Source organism: Diplotaxodon limnothrissa, linkage group LG20, assembly GCF_057381915.1.
Source record: "Diplotaxodon limnothrissa isolate DT_005_m linkage group LG20, D_limnothrissa_male_GT1.1, whole genome shotgun sequence".
In the NCBI taxonomy this organism is placed as follows: Eukaryota; Metazoa; Chordata; class Actinopteri; order Cichliformes; family Cichlidae; genus Diplotaxodon; species Diplotaxodon limnothrissa.
Window position 1 is genome coordinate 16,236,501 of NC_140615.1, and position 15,667 is coordinate 16,252,167.

Genomic DNA, 15,667 nt, shown 5'->3' on the forward strand with positions numbered 1-15,667 from the left:
CAGGACCTCATTGTCATGGCGAGCACTGGATCTCAAACTCTCACCGACACTCTGGCAGCTGAAGCACCTCCAAGTTGTGCTCGAGCATTAAGTGACAGCAACCTTGGAGAAGGAAGAAAGACGTGGAGGGGAGTGGTATCTTCAGGCTACACGGGGGAGGTGTGGCCTATAAACTCCCTGTACATGTTGGAACAGCTCTGCTGCCACAATAAGTTATTAGAGTGCAGAAAAAAACAAACATCTCATGGCAAGTCTATTAAACCTAAGTATCAGGTGAGGAAAAACAAGTCATTGCACAAATTTCACCAAAGACCTTTGAGGTGTTAGCCAGGTTCATTTTATTCAGCAGATGTTCCAACAAAGGTTTAGGAGTAATCAACTATGTACACAAAAAATTTTGTTTTCAAATAAAACCAATCAAATGTTGAAAAGAAATACTGACATTAAAACAAATAATAGAACAAGTAAAGATGGAAATTAGCAACTATTTGCGTCGAGGACCGGACATAGCGATGGAGCATCGGCGTCTCATCGGATCTGGAAAACAAAAAAATATTATGTAACGCCAAAAGAATCAAATACAAACACGCTGATTAGATAGAGTGTATCATGCATGCTTCTCATCAAACTGCCATATTTTTTTCCAGGTCCTGAGGCTGAAAACAATGAAAAACAAATAAGAATAAAAAAATCGCCTTGTGCAATACCACAAAAGGCCACTAGATGCTCAACAAACACTTGAGCTTTTCCCCTATTCCCACTGCAAACAGTCATCCAGTCATTGGAGTGTCAATAAACTATTTACTCACTAACAATCAATGATAAAGTAATATCTAAATAAGCTGAAACAGCTGCTTATTTGAAGTATTACAGAATTTTGCTCATTTTTAACCTCCTAAGACCCAAACTCTTTCATGGCAAGTATTTTTAATTTCTCTTTGATATTTGGGCTGATTGGAACCTGATGAATGTAAAAAAGAATTTCCTGATTTCTGTTTCTAAGAAAAATTAGAGCCACATACATTTGTTTAAAATTTAGATAAAACAGTGGCAGTATAATGTCCTCGTAAGTGGATATCAGGCCCTTGTAGAGCAAGATGTAGTATTTTGGTCTAAATAACCCAAAATGTGATGTCCACATATGTGGATGCCAGGTCCTAGGAGGTTAAAGCAGTTCTGATTATGTTCATTTCCAGCCTCAAAGCCTTTTTTTCTTGGACTACTAGAGTTTCCAGAACCATCAAGTCAGCCTGAAACCAGCGGTTAGACCTCACTGCTCTGAAGCCGCCTCGTGTAAGAAAGCACTGATGAGGGAAGAAGCTGTACCATGCAGCTTGCAGAGCAGAGTCCCAGAGGTGCTCATTAAAGTTTCACTACATTTGTAATATATGTGCTTAACAATTTCCATGCAATTTTCTGCATTTAAAAATTAAATGCATGCCATAAAGTGAAAAGCATCTTCTCAGTCACAATGTGACAGTACAAAGCTCTGGACTTCCTTCCAGCATCCCTCTGAACAATTACAAAGAAAACTCGTGCCACAAATCATCCTGTCAGCACGCAGCAATGAGCCTGACGCAGGGAGCAGAAATATCATTACATTTCTCCCATGCTGTTTCTCTTCACTGACTCATCATTGAATCCAGGAGCAACTTTAAAACCCTGCTCATTACTCAGGCCACAGCTACAGTACCACAGCTTTCATGTAGAGCAGCTTGCTCTGACCTTGGATTTTCCCCTTTATTATGCTCTTATAAGGATGCCACAGGATCAGACTGCCAGGTACACTCATAGATTTCCCATGATGCACTGAGCAGTATACATGTACCTTCTTCTTTTCACTCCTCATGTGCTTTTGCCAGCACTGCATGTCATTAACTCTTGTCTCACTGTGCTCTTCATTTTGGTCTTTCCTTTCTCCTCACCTCATTCAGCAGATGGCTGGCCCTGTCTGACCCTGGTTCAGGGTCACTTCCTGTTTAAAGGGAGTTCTTCCCATCCTGCTTTTCACAGGTAATCCAATATTTGGGGTTTTTCTCTCTAATATTGTGGGGCTTTTATGTCCCATATAGAAGCGCCTTGAGATGACTGTCACTGTGAAACAGCACTATATAAATACAACTAAACTGAAACTGAACTGCACACATGGAAGATATATTAGAGTAATGAGGTCCAGTCATCTCCCCTCTGCCTCGCATTCTGGTGCTCCACCTGCAGTTAATGATGAACCTGAGAAAAGCTGGGTCAGCTTCAAAGCTTTGCTTGCAGCGTTGGTGGTGAGGCCACACAGAGCCAACGAGACTCCAATTTAAAATGAAACTGGGGAAATAACCAGCTGATTAATTTTTGCTTGGCAGAAATGACTCTTACCGTGTATTTGTCCCATTTCTTCTCAGGATCGTATGGCTCCCAGCGACTAGCAGGGAAGATATGCTTGTTCTTCTCATACCAGCTCCTCAGCACCACTTTCCCTGCATGAGACTTGAGGTAAAAGAGCAAAGCTGCACTTAATATTTTTGTTTGTTTTCACAATACAGCATGGGTGGAGAATACATTTTACAGAGATATTCAGACATTTCTGTCCCTAAAACCAGTCAGGACAGCCAGACCTCCAAAGCCTTCAACGATACACAATCCATATGACATCAGACCCCCACTGCTCAGTTTGTGGGTACACAGTGGATTGGACCCATGTGTCTCAGCCACATATGCTTGGCAAGTCAACAAGTCCAAACGTGGCTCTAGGGTGTAGTATTGGTTTCTTCTACATTAGTGTCAGTGTAAAGATGATTTCTGGGTAAGCAAAATCTGTTTTCAAACTCTGAAAACACAACTGCAAACTACTCAACATTCTTCCTGTCAAAGAGGACAATTTAGGACATTTTAAAGGATTTTTATCCTTCTAAATTCAGTGAAGAGAAAAGAAATCCTACTAATACATGATGAAGAGACTGACTCATTTCAAGTTAGACGTTGCACAGGACAGTAAACTATTAAATTAATGCTGTTTTTACATTTTACAATCAGAATTCAGTGACTTGTGATACTTTTAGACTCCGACACTGATGTATCAGTCCAATTAACAGTGTGTGTCTGTGTCTATTTTTGTGTCAGTTTTACATTTTATCTCCATTTTGGTCCAGAATTGATGCTTGCTTAATTTTTTCAGTCTACCTATATGTAGCGCGCTGCCTTGTTTCTTCTGTTTGCTCTCTCTCTGATCTCGGCTTGTGTCTGACTTCAACATCACACTCTTTCTGTTCATTCCTCTATAATCTTATAAACTCCCTTTCCTGTATCAGATACACAAATATTTCATCTTTCTTATGAGTATTTCTAATCAAAGCAACTGTAGAAACAGACTTATGACATTTCTTTTTTTGAGTACTTTAGGAGTAGCTCTAATCAGCTAAAAAAAGGAAACCATTTCCCATAAACTGTTTTTCCCCCTCACCTCATCTTTCTCCACAGTGGCATCATTGACCAATCGGATATCATCGTGGACATCAAAGCTGAACAGAGGGCCTGCGGAGAAGAAATATCAACTGGGTGAAAAAGCAGAAAACTAAGAAGCATGAGGCATTTAAGAAAGAAAGAATTTCCGACACATAATTGCCTCATGATAATATAAACTACAGAGACTATAACATCCCCCATGGGCCCAGATTTAACCCCTATAGGGCTGGTGGAGGGACTCTCTGCTTTTGTTTCCAAGCTTCTTAGACTATCAAAGTGCAGTGATTAATGAGACTCTGTTAGAATGAAGCCTGAATGTTATAACTAGTGATGGGATTTCCGGCTCTTTTTAGAGAAACAGCTCTCTCGGCTCCGAACCGGCTCTTCAGGTTGTTTTGTTGCGTTAATTAATTTATTATTAACAACAATATAAAATTATGCACAAAAAGAATGTTGAAATTATTTTTAAAAACTGTTCATTTACCTGTTACCACACACCAAATCTGGTCGATGGTACTTCCTGGCTTGTGTAGCCACTAGTTAACAAAAGCTCAACACTGCGCTCAGCATCCTGGAGCACTTCTGTTGTGCTTCGGAATTTGCATTTGTTTTGGAGTTTGTACTAAACTAAATAAACTATAAAATACAAAAACCAACTATTTACATTTCAACTTTTAACTATTTAAATTTTCAGCTTTTTCCTTTTAAACACATTTAAAGTGAAACAGCACAAAACACTGCAAACCACAACACAATTAAATATATATTAAAATATGCAAAACAAAAAAAAAGATGCACATTCTCTGTCATATGGGCCGGGGATGATTTTTTGGGAGAGTGTTTTCCTGCTTGGAATTCCATACACAGGATTCACTGCATGAATAAACTTTCTGAATCCTTTATCATCCGCAACTGAACAATAGTTGTGGATGATTACTATACCTTTCTAATGTGACGTTGTTGTCTCTTTCTCTCTCTCTCCCTCCCGCTCTGTTCCTGTGCTACTGCGAGTGTAACTACCGCCCCTCCCCCCACTTCCCAGCGCAAAGCACAAGGCTCGCATGCGGAGTGAAGCGGAAAAAAAGTGCGAGAGGGGGTGAGAGAAAAAAAAACAAAAAAAAACACGACTTGCATCGTTGACTTCAAAGATCCGGCTCTAAGAGTCGTTTCGTTCGCGACCGACACATCACTAGTTATATCAGATTAGGGGTAGCCAAATGTGGACAATATTCCTGGTCTCGCGCTTTTCTCTTTAGACAGCCGCAGTCTAAAGCAACAACATACAAACATGTCCAGAATAAAATCCCCCGTCCACTTATCGCGATTGGACGAGCTGTGCTATTTAACTTTAAATTGAATATGAAATATTGTGTAAAAAAGGAACGACACAAAATGCTATTAGTTTAAAAACAAGGATTAATAAACACTAAACCACAGTTGATTTCTAACAAAACATTCTGGTTTAATGAGGGACTATTTATGTTTGGGCCTTTGTGTCACATGTCACTGTGGCTTGGTTCATCTTTTATATACACTCTATAGCACAACAAAAATGTTTTATATTAGAGCTTTTCTATCGTCTGTAGCAGGAAATTGGGATATTGGATGTCAACAGTGTGGAAGCTGTTGATGCCTGATTACCTGATTTGCCTCTGGCTTTGGTCACAATGAAGTCATAGAAACTGTGATGCTGAAGGAGACAAGGAGACAAACAACTTTACATCAAAAACAAAATTCTCTTTCTGATTACAATCTACTAGTGTGACTACACTTAACTATCAAAGTGAATTTGAATGGCGCACAGGTGTTTAAACAAGAGAGGGAGGAAAAAAGGGAAAAAACAAAGTTAAGCAAAGGTTTGGCAGCAGTTAACTGGGTGTGTCACAGCACTTACATGTGGGATTATCAGATCTTCTTTAATGTACATCAGCTGCTCTACTCCAGCAGATCTGTGGAAAAAAATCCCATTTATCATTTTGTCACATCCATTAACTCCAAGGTGCCTTTTTTTTAATGTCTCCATGGGAACTGAAATAAAACACTGGGGCTGACAGCAATGCTTCAGTTTATCACTCTAGCGTTAAAAGATGGAGAAACTGAGAAGGACACATGATGTGCGCCAAGTCAGTTCTGGCAAGTCAGAAATTGGCCAGCTGTTCACTGCAGGAGGTCTCTTACAGACAGCACTTACACCACTGTCAAAGCTTTTTTGCAACTGTTTGGCTAAACTACAGAAAAGCTTCTATTTGGGCTGATGGAAAATATTCTTTTATTTTCAAACTCCCCTAAAAAATTTTTTCCTTACACAGACAACATCTTAGTTTGTTTTTCTTCACTCTACTTTTACTCATCGGTGTCAATTTCAGCTGATGCCGCATTCAGTTATATGATGGCCTGTAGTGATGAACACTCCCACCATGGAACCTTCTTTTCGTATGGCATAACTGCAGCTACTTTTGTAAATACCTGCATTCTCAAACAGTCCGAGTGAAAAACAAAAATGATCCTATTTTCATGTCTAAACTCACCGGAGCTCGCTGAAGTCCTTTCTGAGGACTTCCAGGGCTTTCTGCAGGAAGTTCTGAATGGTGTTACCTTTCTTCATCTGAAGCAGAAATACACAAACGGAGAGAAAACAAAAGCATGAGGAGAGAAACCGGTGTGTAAAGTGTTGCTACGCACGGTGCAGATAACATTTTTTTTCTCCTTAAAAACCTCAGTGCCAGTTGGTTCAATCTTTACCTTGACAGTTTTCCGATGTCCAGAGCCGTCCCAGTAACTGAACGTAATCTCAATCTCTTCATCTGATGACACAGATGTACAGTTATTACAGATTTAGAGAGACATAGGGTTGCGCACTGCTGTACTGCCACACTGATTTCATAATAATGCAATAGCAACTTTTTAATTAGGATGTTCGTTTTCAGATCACCGGGGCCCTGCAGCCTGATGCACACTGCACCCAGCCCCTGCAGTGCCTTCTAAAAGTAATGAGGCCCCAAGAGGGTGAGTCTGGTCTCCGTGACCGGACCGCACGGGCTAGACGCAGACAGACATCCAGTGGAGCTCAAAGACCTTGGTGGTTGTAAAGAAGGCCCAACAGTGTCTCCATTTTCTGAGAATCCTCAGAAAAATGGACGTGAAGAGGGAGCTGCTGATTGTCTTCTACCGTTGCTCCACTGAACATGTGCTGACATGCTGCATCTGTGTGTGGTTCTCCAGCTGCACCATGGCACACAAAAAAGCACTACAGAGGGTCATTAATATGGCCCCAAAAATCATTGGACATCCTCTTCCCTCCCTGAAGGACCTGTACAGCATCCTACAGGACTGCACACATCCAGGACACCGGGTGTTTAAGCTGCTGCCGTCTGGCAGGAGATTCAGGCTGCTGATGTCTCGGACAAACAGACTCAAGGAAACCTTTACAACAGGGCAATAGCTTTGTTAGCTCAATGCTAACAGCTGACCTCATTGGATACCTCCCTGGTGTTTTTGTTTGTTTTGTTTTTGTTTTTGGGGGGCAATAACATAACAATAATAATAATAATGATAATAATAATAATGTGCAATAAACATTCACTCATTCTTTTATTTATTTATTAAGTCATTCCTTTTTTTGTTCATATCTTTCTTGCACTTTTAAAAAAATCCACTTTAAGTTACTGCGTTGTGTGTAGTGCCAACGTGGGACGCTTTCCAACTTCGTTGTACTATTGTACTAGGTATGACTGTCCAATGACAATAAAGAGTCATCTTCTCCTAAAGCTTGGCAAATAAGCGTTCTTCCTGGCTCTGAATCACTCTTTGTCAGGCCCTCACCCAGGACTAATATGACTTGGGAGACACTACCTGAAGCAAAAGCATCTAACCACATTGCTTCTAGGAAATCCAAGTATACACAAACTGCTCCACTACAATAAGGTGGAGGATGTGGCTCCTCCGACAGAACTTCAACAGCATTCTGAGGGTCAGTGAGTCTAACCTCCACTGCTGAAGCGGCTGCATGGAGCTGTAGCTAATACTTGTATTTGGGTTGTATGGAAGCCCCAAACGCAATTTCATTGTTCTTGACAATGACAATAAATAAATAAATACTAAAATACTAAATACTAGTGGTGGTAATCCCTGAACCAGATGGTAGACACCAGAGGTGAAGGGAGCTTTCAAGCTAAAGCAGGAGTCTTATCGAGTACTGCCCGAGAAGAGTTTGGCTGTGGCGGTTGCTGGTATGGGACGGTTCAGTGAAGTTGTGCAGAAAAAAAAGAGTTGAGATCACAGCGATCATGGCAGTTGAACTTTGACTGTTTTCATTGTACTAGTTTGCGTGCAAATATAGAGACCTTCAGAGCTTTTCAGTAAGCCATTCATTCAACGGCTCTGGGGATGTCAGGAGGAAAACAGTTCCCATTGTTATTTAAAGGTTGTGAGATGACGGTTAGGCGGCTGGGTCAGAGCAAACAGCGATGTGCACAGCACCTTGTCACACTGCCACTAGCACAGTGACACTCCCATTGCAAAGAACTAAAAAACATGCTGGGCTCAGGGGAAAACACTTTGGTCGGCACTTCACTTTGAGGAAAGTGTCAACTGTCCTCACGGAAAATATCCAAAATGGATCATTGTGTAGCTCCTGCCTGCCTCCTTGTATTCAGTATTAAAGTGATCATCATTACTTACTTTGTAATCCTGATACTCACTCTTAATTTTCTCCTGTTTGAGCTCCCACTCCTGCCTGAGCTCCTCTCTGAGCCGGTTCTCCTCCTCCTGAGTACACAAAGCCCATCAGTGGAGCAAAAATACTTACAAACAAGTTTTACATTTAAAGACGATCAGATTACAGAAGATTGACAACACCACCAACTGATCAACAGTGACACCAACTCTTAACTTTTGAGCTCCAATTATTCAGAAATCTGTTTGTTATTTTGCTGACATGGACAACTGACAGTGAAGTGGAGCTACTTGTGGAGAGGTAATCATTCATCACTTCTTAGCCTTCGCGTTTCTTAAGATTTGCAGTGTCTGGCAGCTTGCCAGGTAAAACAGAGCCAGAAGTGCAACCATATTATGTTATCACACGCTCATGGAGTAAATGTGATTTACAACCACCTCACCTCTCTGTCTCGATCAGGCAGGAAACTTGTGTCCACATCTGGATTTTTCCCCAGTTTTTTCTTCTTGACTGGATCTACAAGACAAAACCAAAGATCAATAAGAAATCATGTGACATCTAGATTATTTATGTTTTAGCAGTACAAGAAAAAAAAAAATCACAGTTATTAAGCAGACTTTAAAATCCAAGACTGTGTTAGTCACCAAGTCTAATTAAGACTCTTACAATCTCTAATGAGAAAGACCAAACCAAGTCACTGTATACATGAAGATAGACAAGGCCATCATGACTGAAACCCCATTGTGGAGACGTAAACTGAGGCCATCTTTGAGGGGTGGCTCAAGATTTTCGCACATTAACTTTTGATCTTTCTGGAATTTTATTTGGCAATAAGAAAATAACTGTGATCACCACCATCAGTCTGCACTTGTTGCCTCACGGTGGTGACGAAATCTCTGAGTGGGGTGTTTTGTTACCTTTAATCTGTATGAACACACAGAAAAGACTTTGGCTGCTCCTGCACCACTGCTGCTCTTAACATAACTCTTATGGTTACACGTGGGGTCTGGCCAGCAGTACTGAGTATTATCAATCCCTCTAATCTGATGATCTAAACGACTTGTAAGGAGTGACGTATAACCAATTGTATAGTTCAGAAAAAGAGAAGCGACAAATCAACAAGTTCAAATGAACCTTTAACAAGTATAACGAGATCTCTGCCGTTTCTGGAATTCAGATTAGTCTCCCTGCAGGGCTCGGTCTGAACATGTTCATTTCAGCAGTAAGGCTCTGACCTAATCTAACAGATTTAGAAGAGATTTTAAACAAAGTTACAGATAAAGAAAGAAAACTGCTTCAGATGACTGAGGCCTTAACGTCCCAAACAGAACGAATGCTCACAGTCTTGCTCTTCCTCTTCATCCTCCTCCTCCTCTTCCTCGTCCTCGGGATTAAATGACAAGCTGGCTATTTTCCTCTTCTGCTCCTCCTTTCTCTTTTTCTCTTTCTGCTTCTCGAGCTTGCTGGAAAGAGAAGAGAAAATATAAATATTGACCCATCGAGACACAAGAGGGTGTCCGTGAAAGCAAATACTTACAGTCAAACAATTATTTGCTGCTGAGCTTGGCTGAGCTGAGCTAGAGCCCAGAAAAGAAAATTTACTGTTTACACGCTGTGATAAGCTGCTTGTAGGTTTCATATGTTTGGCAACGCAATTCAGGTTGGACAGCACCAAGGAGTGTTATTCATCTGTATTTTATTTGGGTCCTTAGAGGGACTGTTTAGAGTTTCCTTAAACTGTTCACACACACGTATTTAATGATCTGGCAGCATTCGTTCACAAATGCAGAATTACTGCCAACTTAGTAAGAATACACATGTGAGGCATCTGGTGAGAATTTTAAAAACAAAAATTTAGAAGAGTTTGTTTCCAAGAAGCCCAACATTTCAAAAACAGGATCTGCAGGTCGGTGCACAGTCTGCATTCTTTCTGTTTCATCTGCACGGAGACTAACAGCCAAGATTTAAAAAAAAGAAAACATTGATTTCAATTCAGCTGAAGTGAAATTATTACAGTGCACATAACTGAAGCGAGGCAGCTCCTGAAGTAGAAGGGTAACGTGTTGCTTACCAAAAAGGCCAAAAAGCTAACAATTTCCATGGGATGTACACACATCAGATACATTTCAGAAGAACTGAACTCAGGAACTACATTCACTATCCATCAATGTAAATTAGGCCATTTTAATAGTTTGATAAGCCAGTAAACAATAAACCAAAACAAAAAGGTACATCACAATTTTCTGTGACGCAGATGACATCTTCCACAACTTTTAGTCCAAAACTCAAAGATAGCAAATTTTGTAATCTGGTATTTAAATGTTTGGTATTTATGTTTAGCAATTATTTCCCAGAATTATTAGCCTGAAAAATGTGTGGGTACCTCACAAGTAGAAGGTTAAAAGTAAGAAAGGAAATAAATAAATGAACTTTTTTTTTTTAAATGTGATCATTTGGCGACCTCTTCTGGGGGGAGCAGGGTTTGAACCACTGCTGCTGGAACGCTTCCTTTTAGACCACATCATTAAGCAGTACACAAAAGGACACCCCACAGCTGGTTCTCTGACATTTACTGTCATTACTTCCGGCGCCGCTCCGAGCTGGCAGCCAGTATCAGCAGCTCCGACCTGACCGAGTCCTTTTTTCTCTTTAATAGTTGTTTCTTTGTTGTTCTTGTGTTTCTTGTTTTTGGACTGTTGTCCCCACAATGGAGCTCAGAATTCTATGGACAATCGTGTTCTTTATTATATTTTTTACAGCAGGCTGTGAGGTCCTGCACACTGTAACCAGCAGACTCCAAACACAGCACCCTCAGGCCCTTTTCCTGATCTCTGGGGGCTTTAATCACATCACATGTCCTCCACTCTCCCCACCTTCACCCAGTACGTCACCTGCCACACCAGAGACAATAAAACATTGGACTTATTGTATGCCAACACCAAGAAGGCATACAGCTCATCACCTCTCCCTCCCCTGGGGGGCTCAGATCACAGCCTGGTTCATCTCCAGCCTGTGTATAAACCTCTAGTACACAGAGAAACAGTTGTGAAACACCCATTAAGCAAATGGTCGGCAGAGACTGAAGAGGCCCTGAGGGACTGTTTCCGTTCTACTGTGTGGGACAACCTCTGCAGCCCCCTGGAGGATGACCTCAACAGCATCACAGACTGCATTACAGATTACATGAACTTCTGTGTGGACAACACCGTACCCATACTCATAAAGGTACGGTGTTTTTCTAACAACAAGCCATGGATAAATCCTGAAATTAAGGCTCTCCTCAAGGAGAAGAAGAGAGTCTTTAGATCTGGAGACAAACAGGAGCTGAGAGTTGTTCAGAAGAAGCTGAAATGGAAGATAAGGCAAAGGAAGGAAAACTACAGGAGGAAGATGGAAGAGCAGCTGCAACAGGACAACTTCAGAGGGGTTTGGAACAGCCTGAAGACAATCTCAGGACAAAAACCAACCCCCAGGCTGCAGGAGACTTGGGGTGGGTGAATGACCTAAATAAATATTTTAATAGGTTTGATCAACCACCCATCCCTCCCCCAGCATCGTCCCCCCTGCTGCAATCTCCCTCATCTTCAGGGCCTGCCTGTCTTTCATCACAGGACTTCACACCTCCCAGCTCCCAGTCATTACACCCACCCCCGGCTTCTATAGACTCCAACATACACCCCCCTCCCCCAAAATCCACTCTTTCTATCTCAGCACTTCAAGTGAGGAACGAGCTTCGCAAGATCAAGGTGCGAAAGGCTGCAGGTCCAGATGGCATCAGCTCCAGGCTCCTGAGGTGCTGCACAGATTAACTGTGTGGCATCCTAGGATATCTGTTCAACCTGAGCCTGTCACTGGGGAAAGTACCACAGCTGTGGAAGACCTCCTGTGTGGTACCGGTACCAAAGACCTCCCATCCCAAGGACCTCAGCAGCTACAGGCCGGTAGCCCTGACATCACATCTGATGAAGACCCTCGAGAGGTTGGTTCTAAACCATCTGCGCCCCCTGGTGAGTTCTTCATTGGATCCGCTGCAGTTTTCTTACCAGCCTGGCATCGGGGTGGAGGACGCCATCATCTACCTCCTGCACCAAGCTCTGACTCACCTGGAGAAGCCTGGAAGCACTGTGAGGATCATGTTCTTTGATTTTTCCAGTGCTTTCAACACCATCCAGCCACGACTTCTGAGAGACAAGCTGGAGCTATCGGGAGTGGACCACCACATGTCCTAGTGGATACTGGACTACCTCACAGAACGCCCATGTGAGGACACGGGGCTGTGTCTCTGATACGCTGGTCTGCAGTACGGGGGCCCCACAGGGAACTGTGCTGGCACCGTTCCTCTTCACCCTCTACACTGCAGACTTCTCCATCAACTCCCCACGCTGCCACCTACAGATGTTCTCTGACGACTCTGCCATAGTCGGCCTCATCCCAGGTGAGGACGACTCAGAGTACAGACAGTGGACTCTGGACTTTGTAGACTGGTGTCAGCAGAACCACCTGCTGATCAATGCTGGGAAAACCAAGGAGTTGGTGGTGGACTTCCGGAGACGCAGACCCACCACACTGACACCAGTGAACATCCAGGGAGTGGACATTGAGATAGTGGACTCTTATAGGTATCTGGGTGTTCACCTGCCTGAATAATAAACTGGACTGGAGCCACAACACTGATGCTCTTTACAGGAAGGGTCAGAGCAGACTCTACCTGCTGAGGTCATTTGGAGTACAGGGAGCGATTTTGAAGACCTTCTATGACTCTGTGGTGGCATCTGTCATTTTTTACAGTGTTGTATGTTGTACGAGGAAGGACATTTCTGCAGGTCCTTCCTCCCTGCAGCTGTCAGACTGTACAATCAAAACTGCTCCCAACAATCACAGATGTTTACATCTGCGCTGTAACTGCAATAATTCAATCAACCAATTCGCACTACAACCTGGTTTGCCTCTTATCTGTAGTTAATTTTATTTTATTTAATAACTGTACAGTACTCTGTTTATAGTAACCATTGTCCTTAATGTAAATATCTAAGAAAAATTGTGTATGTTTCTGTTCTGTGTCCTGTTTGTATATGTGTCTTTCTGGCTGCTGTTACAACCAAATTTCCCCTTGTGGGACAATTAAAGGATTATTCTATTCTATTCTTCTATTCACACACCACACCACCAAGGAGAGTTAGATCAGCCACAGACCAGATGCTACATTATCTGGATACACTTATCCTAACTTGGGTAATCCTCTCATTAATTTCAGCGTTTCCCCTGCACATTCGCACGACAGGGCTGACCCTGGTTGCATCTAACTAATCGCAAATATGGATAAGTATCCTCGCAGCAGAGCGACTGATTTCATAAAAGAAGATCAAATTATAGTGCAAGAAAATATGACGAGGTAAAACACATAATAGAAACTGAAATTCACACGGCGATGTGAGTGTGAGGAAAAGCACTGTGGAGTGTTACAGTATTAAAAATGTGCACTTTAACTGCTCCGGTCAGTAAGACTGGAAAACAGCTGCTATATTCAGAAGAAAGAAAACAAAACTGACTGTGTGAGTCAACAGACTTATCAATATCACAACTCTATCAATAGGACATGAGAGAATCTGATGGATAGCAATCAATTATTTCTGCAGCATCGGTGCCGTTTAAGAGAATAAAGAATTCATATTAAAAGAAAATTCAAACGTAGGCTTAGTCTACATGCAAGTTTGATATGAGGTAAGCAAATACAAACAGGCGCTATGTCATATATTAATTGATTAATAGTTAATTAATTAATTATTGTTCATAGAATAAAACTGCTGTGAAACCATTCGCAGACAATAGGAATCAAGTAATAAAGTGGTGTTTAAGAATCTATGTCCATCTGTGCTCGTTGGGCAAAAACAAAAACTTTAGACCCTCCTCCAAATGTCCACGCCCAGAAGTCTGGCTGATCTTCTGGGAACGGTGACGCTAATTTCTGGAAATGTAGTTGTTGTTAAATTACTGGAAATCCAGCTGTTTTCCTCAACCAAGGTTGAAACTTGAATTTAACCAGATAAGACTGAATCCTGGATCGTAACAGAGGCCCCAGAGCATCAGTAAGAAAAACTCACAGCTGGAGTTCCTTGGACTGCTCCTTCTTGGCCAGCTGTTTCTCTCGCTCTTTTACCAGCGCCTCCTGCTTGGCTTTCATATCATTCAGTGTCACCAGACCTGATCAAGAGATTTAAGAGAACAAAGAAACAAACAAAAACCACAACAGGTAAATTAAAAAGTAAGCAAGAATGCCAGAAACAAATCATCCTAATCTAAATATAACACAACACACTCACCAACTGTGCTGGACTTCAGCTCTGCCTCTACAGCATCATAGTGAGCCGAGAACTTCTTGTCAATGTTGGACTTGACCATGTTGTCCTATGAGAAAACACACACACACAGTGAAGGCTCAGTGAAGAGCAGGTCAGGCATGTTGTTATCCTGGTGTGGTCACAATATTAGAACAGATCAGAGAGCCCTTACAGCCTTTGTCTCAAAAATCTTAGAATTCAAACAGAAATTTGGACAAATCTCTCATTTTAAACATTTTTCCCATGTTTTATGCGATTGTAACGGTAAAGTAGTTTGTTTCGTGTATAAATACCTGGATCGAACTACATAAAAAAAAGTTAATTATGTATCTGTGTATCTTGATGACACAGCAGATTAGCTCATAATACTGCTGATCACCATAAGCTAAACTCAGCACAGTAGTAATACACAGTACAACTGTCTATAAGTGGTGCTACATTTGTATTGTGCTTCTTTGTTACTTTATCTGCACAAATAAGAAAAAATGTTAGAGATAGCATTTGATCTTTGCCACCACTACCTAGATTCAAATATTGTACAGGCGTGTAGTTTAAGGAGCTTAAATAGCAATACAATATTTTGTGAGAGATGTATGCCCTCTAAAATCATCACAGATCCATCCTGGCCACCCCACGGACAATTTCCTGGCTCCGCCACTGTCCTTCACTCGCTTTGCTCCCGGCCTTACGCGACTGCGTTCTGTCGTTTTGACCACTTATAAACGGCTAAAGTAGCTCTCATTGACACTGAACTATTATTGGACTTGTTATAATCAAGGGGGAGAAGTTCCAAACCTCTGCAATCTTCTGCTTTAGTTGCTCCAGCTGCTCTCTTTCTTTTTCACGCTTCTTCATGAGCTGCATGGCCCTGCCAGCCTCACTGGCAGCGCCTTTGTACTGCGCCATGTTTTCAAAATGAGCTTAAAAAGATATTTGTTCAAATACAAGATTAATAATAAAATCTCTCAGAGACTTTTCCAGAACTGTAAAGACAGCGTATCTCGCAAATCACAACAAGAAAAATGGCGACGGCGAAGTGCATGCCGGGTAGTTACGTATTAAACGATGCCTTCAAGGGCTTCAGGGAAGCTCGGAATAATTGTGGAAAAAAAATTTCTCTCTCGAAGCAATTAACACTAAGTTCGCATGCTTCAACTACTGATTAAGCAATCAATCAAAATGTTCTGATTAATTTGTG

General features: G+C 41.7%; 1 protein-coding gene across 1 annotated transcript; it reads right to left on the reverse strand.

The window, feature by feature from the left end:
* Nucleotides 1–328: 328 nt before the first annotated feature.
* Nucleotides 329–15,478, reverse strand: fam50a (family with sequence similarity 50 member A). Its single transcript, XM_085344311.1, has 13 exons — nt 15,265–15,478; nt 14,452–14,536; nt 14,233–14,332; nt 9,473–9,594; nt 8,574–8,647; nt 8,157–8,223; nt 6,199–6,260; nt 5,985–6,061; nt 5,351–5,405; nt 5,098–5,146; nt 3,455–3,525; nt 2,371–2,481; nt 329–537 (listed from the first exon to the last, which is right to left on the reverse strand). Exons 1-13 carry the CDS (start codon nt 15,373–15,375, stop codon nt 529–531), a joined length of 993 nt encoding a protein of 330 aa, XP_085200437.1. The 5' UTR covers nt 15,376–15,478; the 3' UTR covers nt 329–528.
* Nucleotides 15,479–15,667: the final 189 nt, after the last annotated feature.

What these genes read in the sequence shown, in the direction of transcription:
- fam50a (XM_085344311.1), bottom strand. Translation starts at nt 15,375, where the DNA reads ATGGCGCAGTACAAAGGCGCTGCCAGTGAGGCTGGCAGGGCCATGCAG. An exon ending in CAGTCCAAGGAACTCCAGCT is followed by an intron (nt 9,595 to 14,232) that starts GTGAGTTTTTCT and finishes TTCTCTTTCCAG; the next exon opens with CAAGCTCGAGAAGCAGAAAG. An exon ending in CAAAGCCAGAGGCAAATCAG is followed by an intron (nt 3,526 to 5,097) that starts GTAATCAGGCAT and finishes TCTTCTCCGCAG; the next exon opens with GCCCTCTGTTCAGCTTTGAT.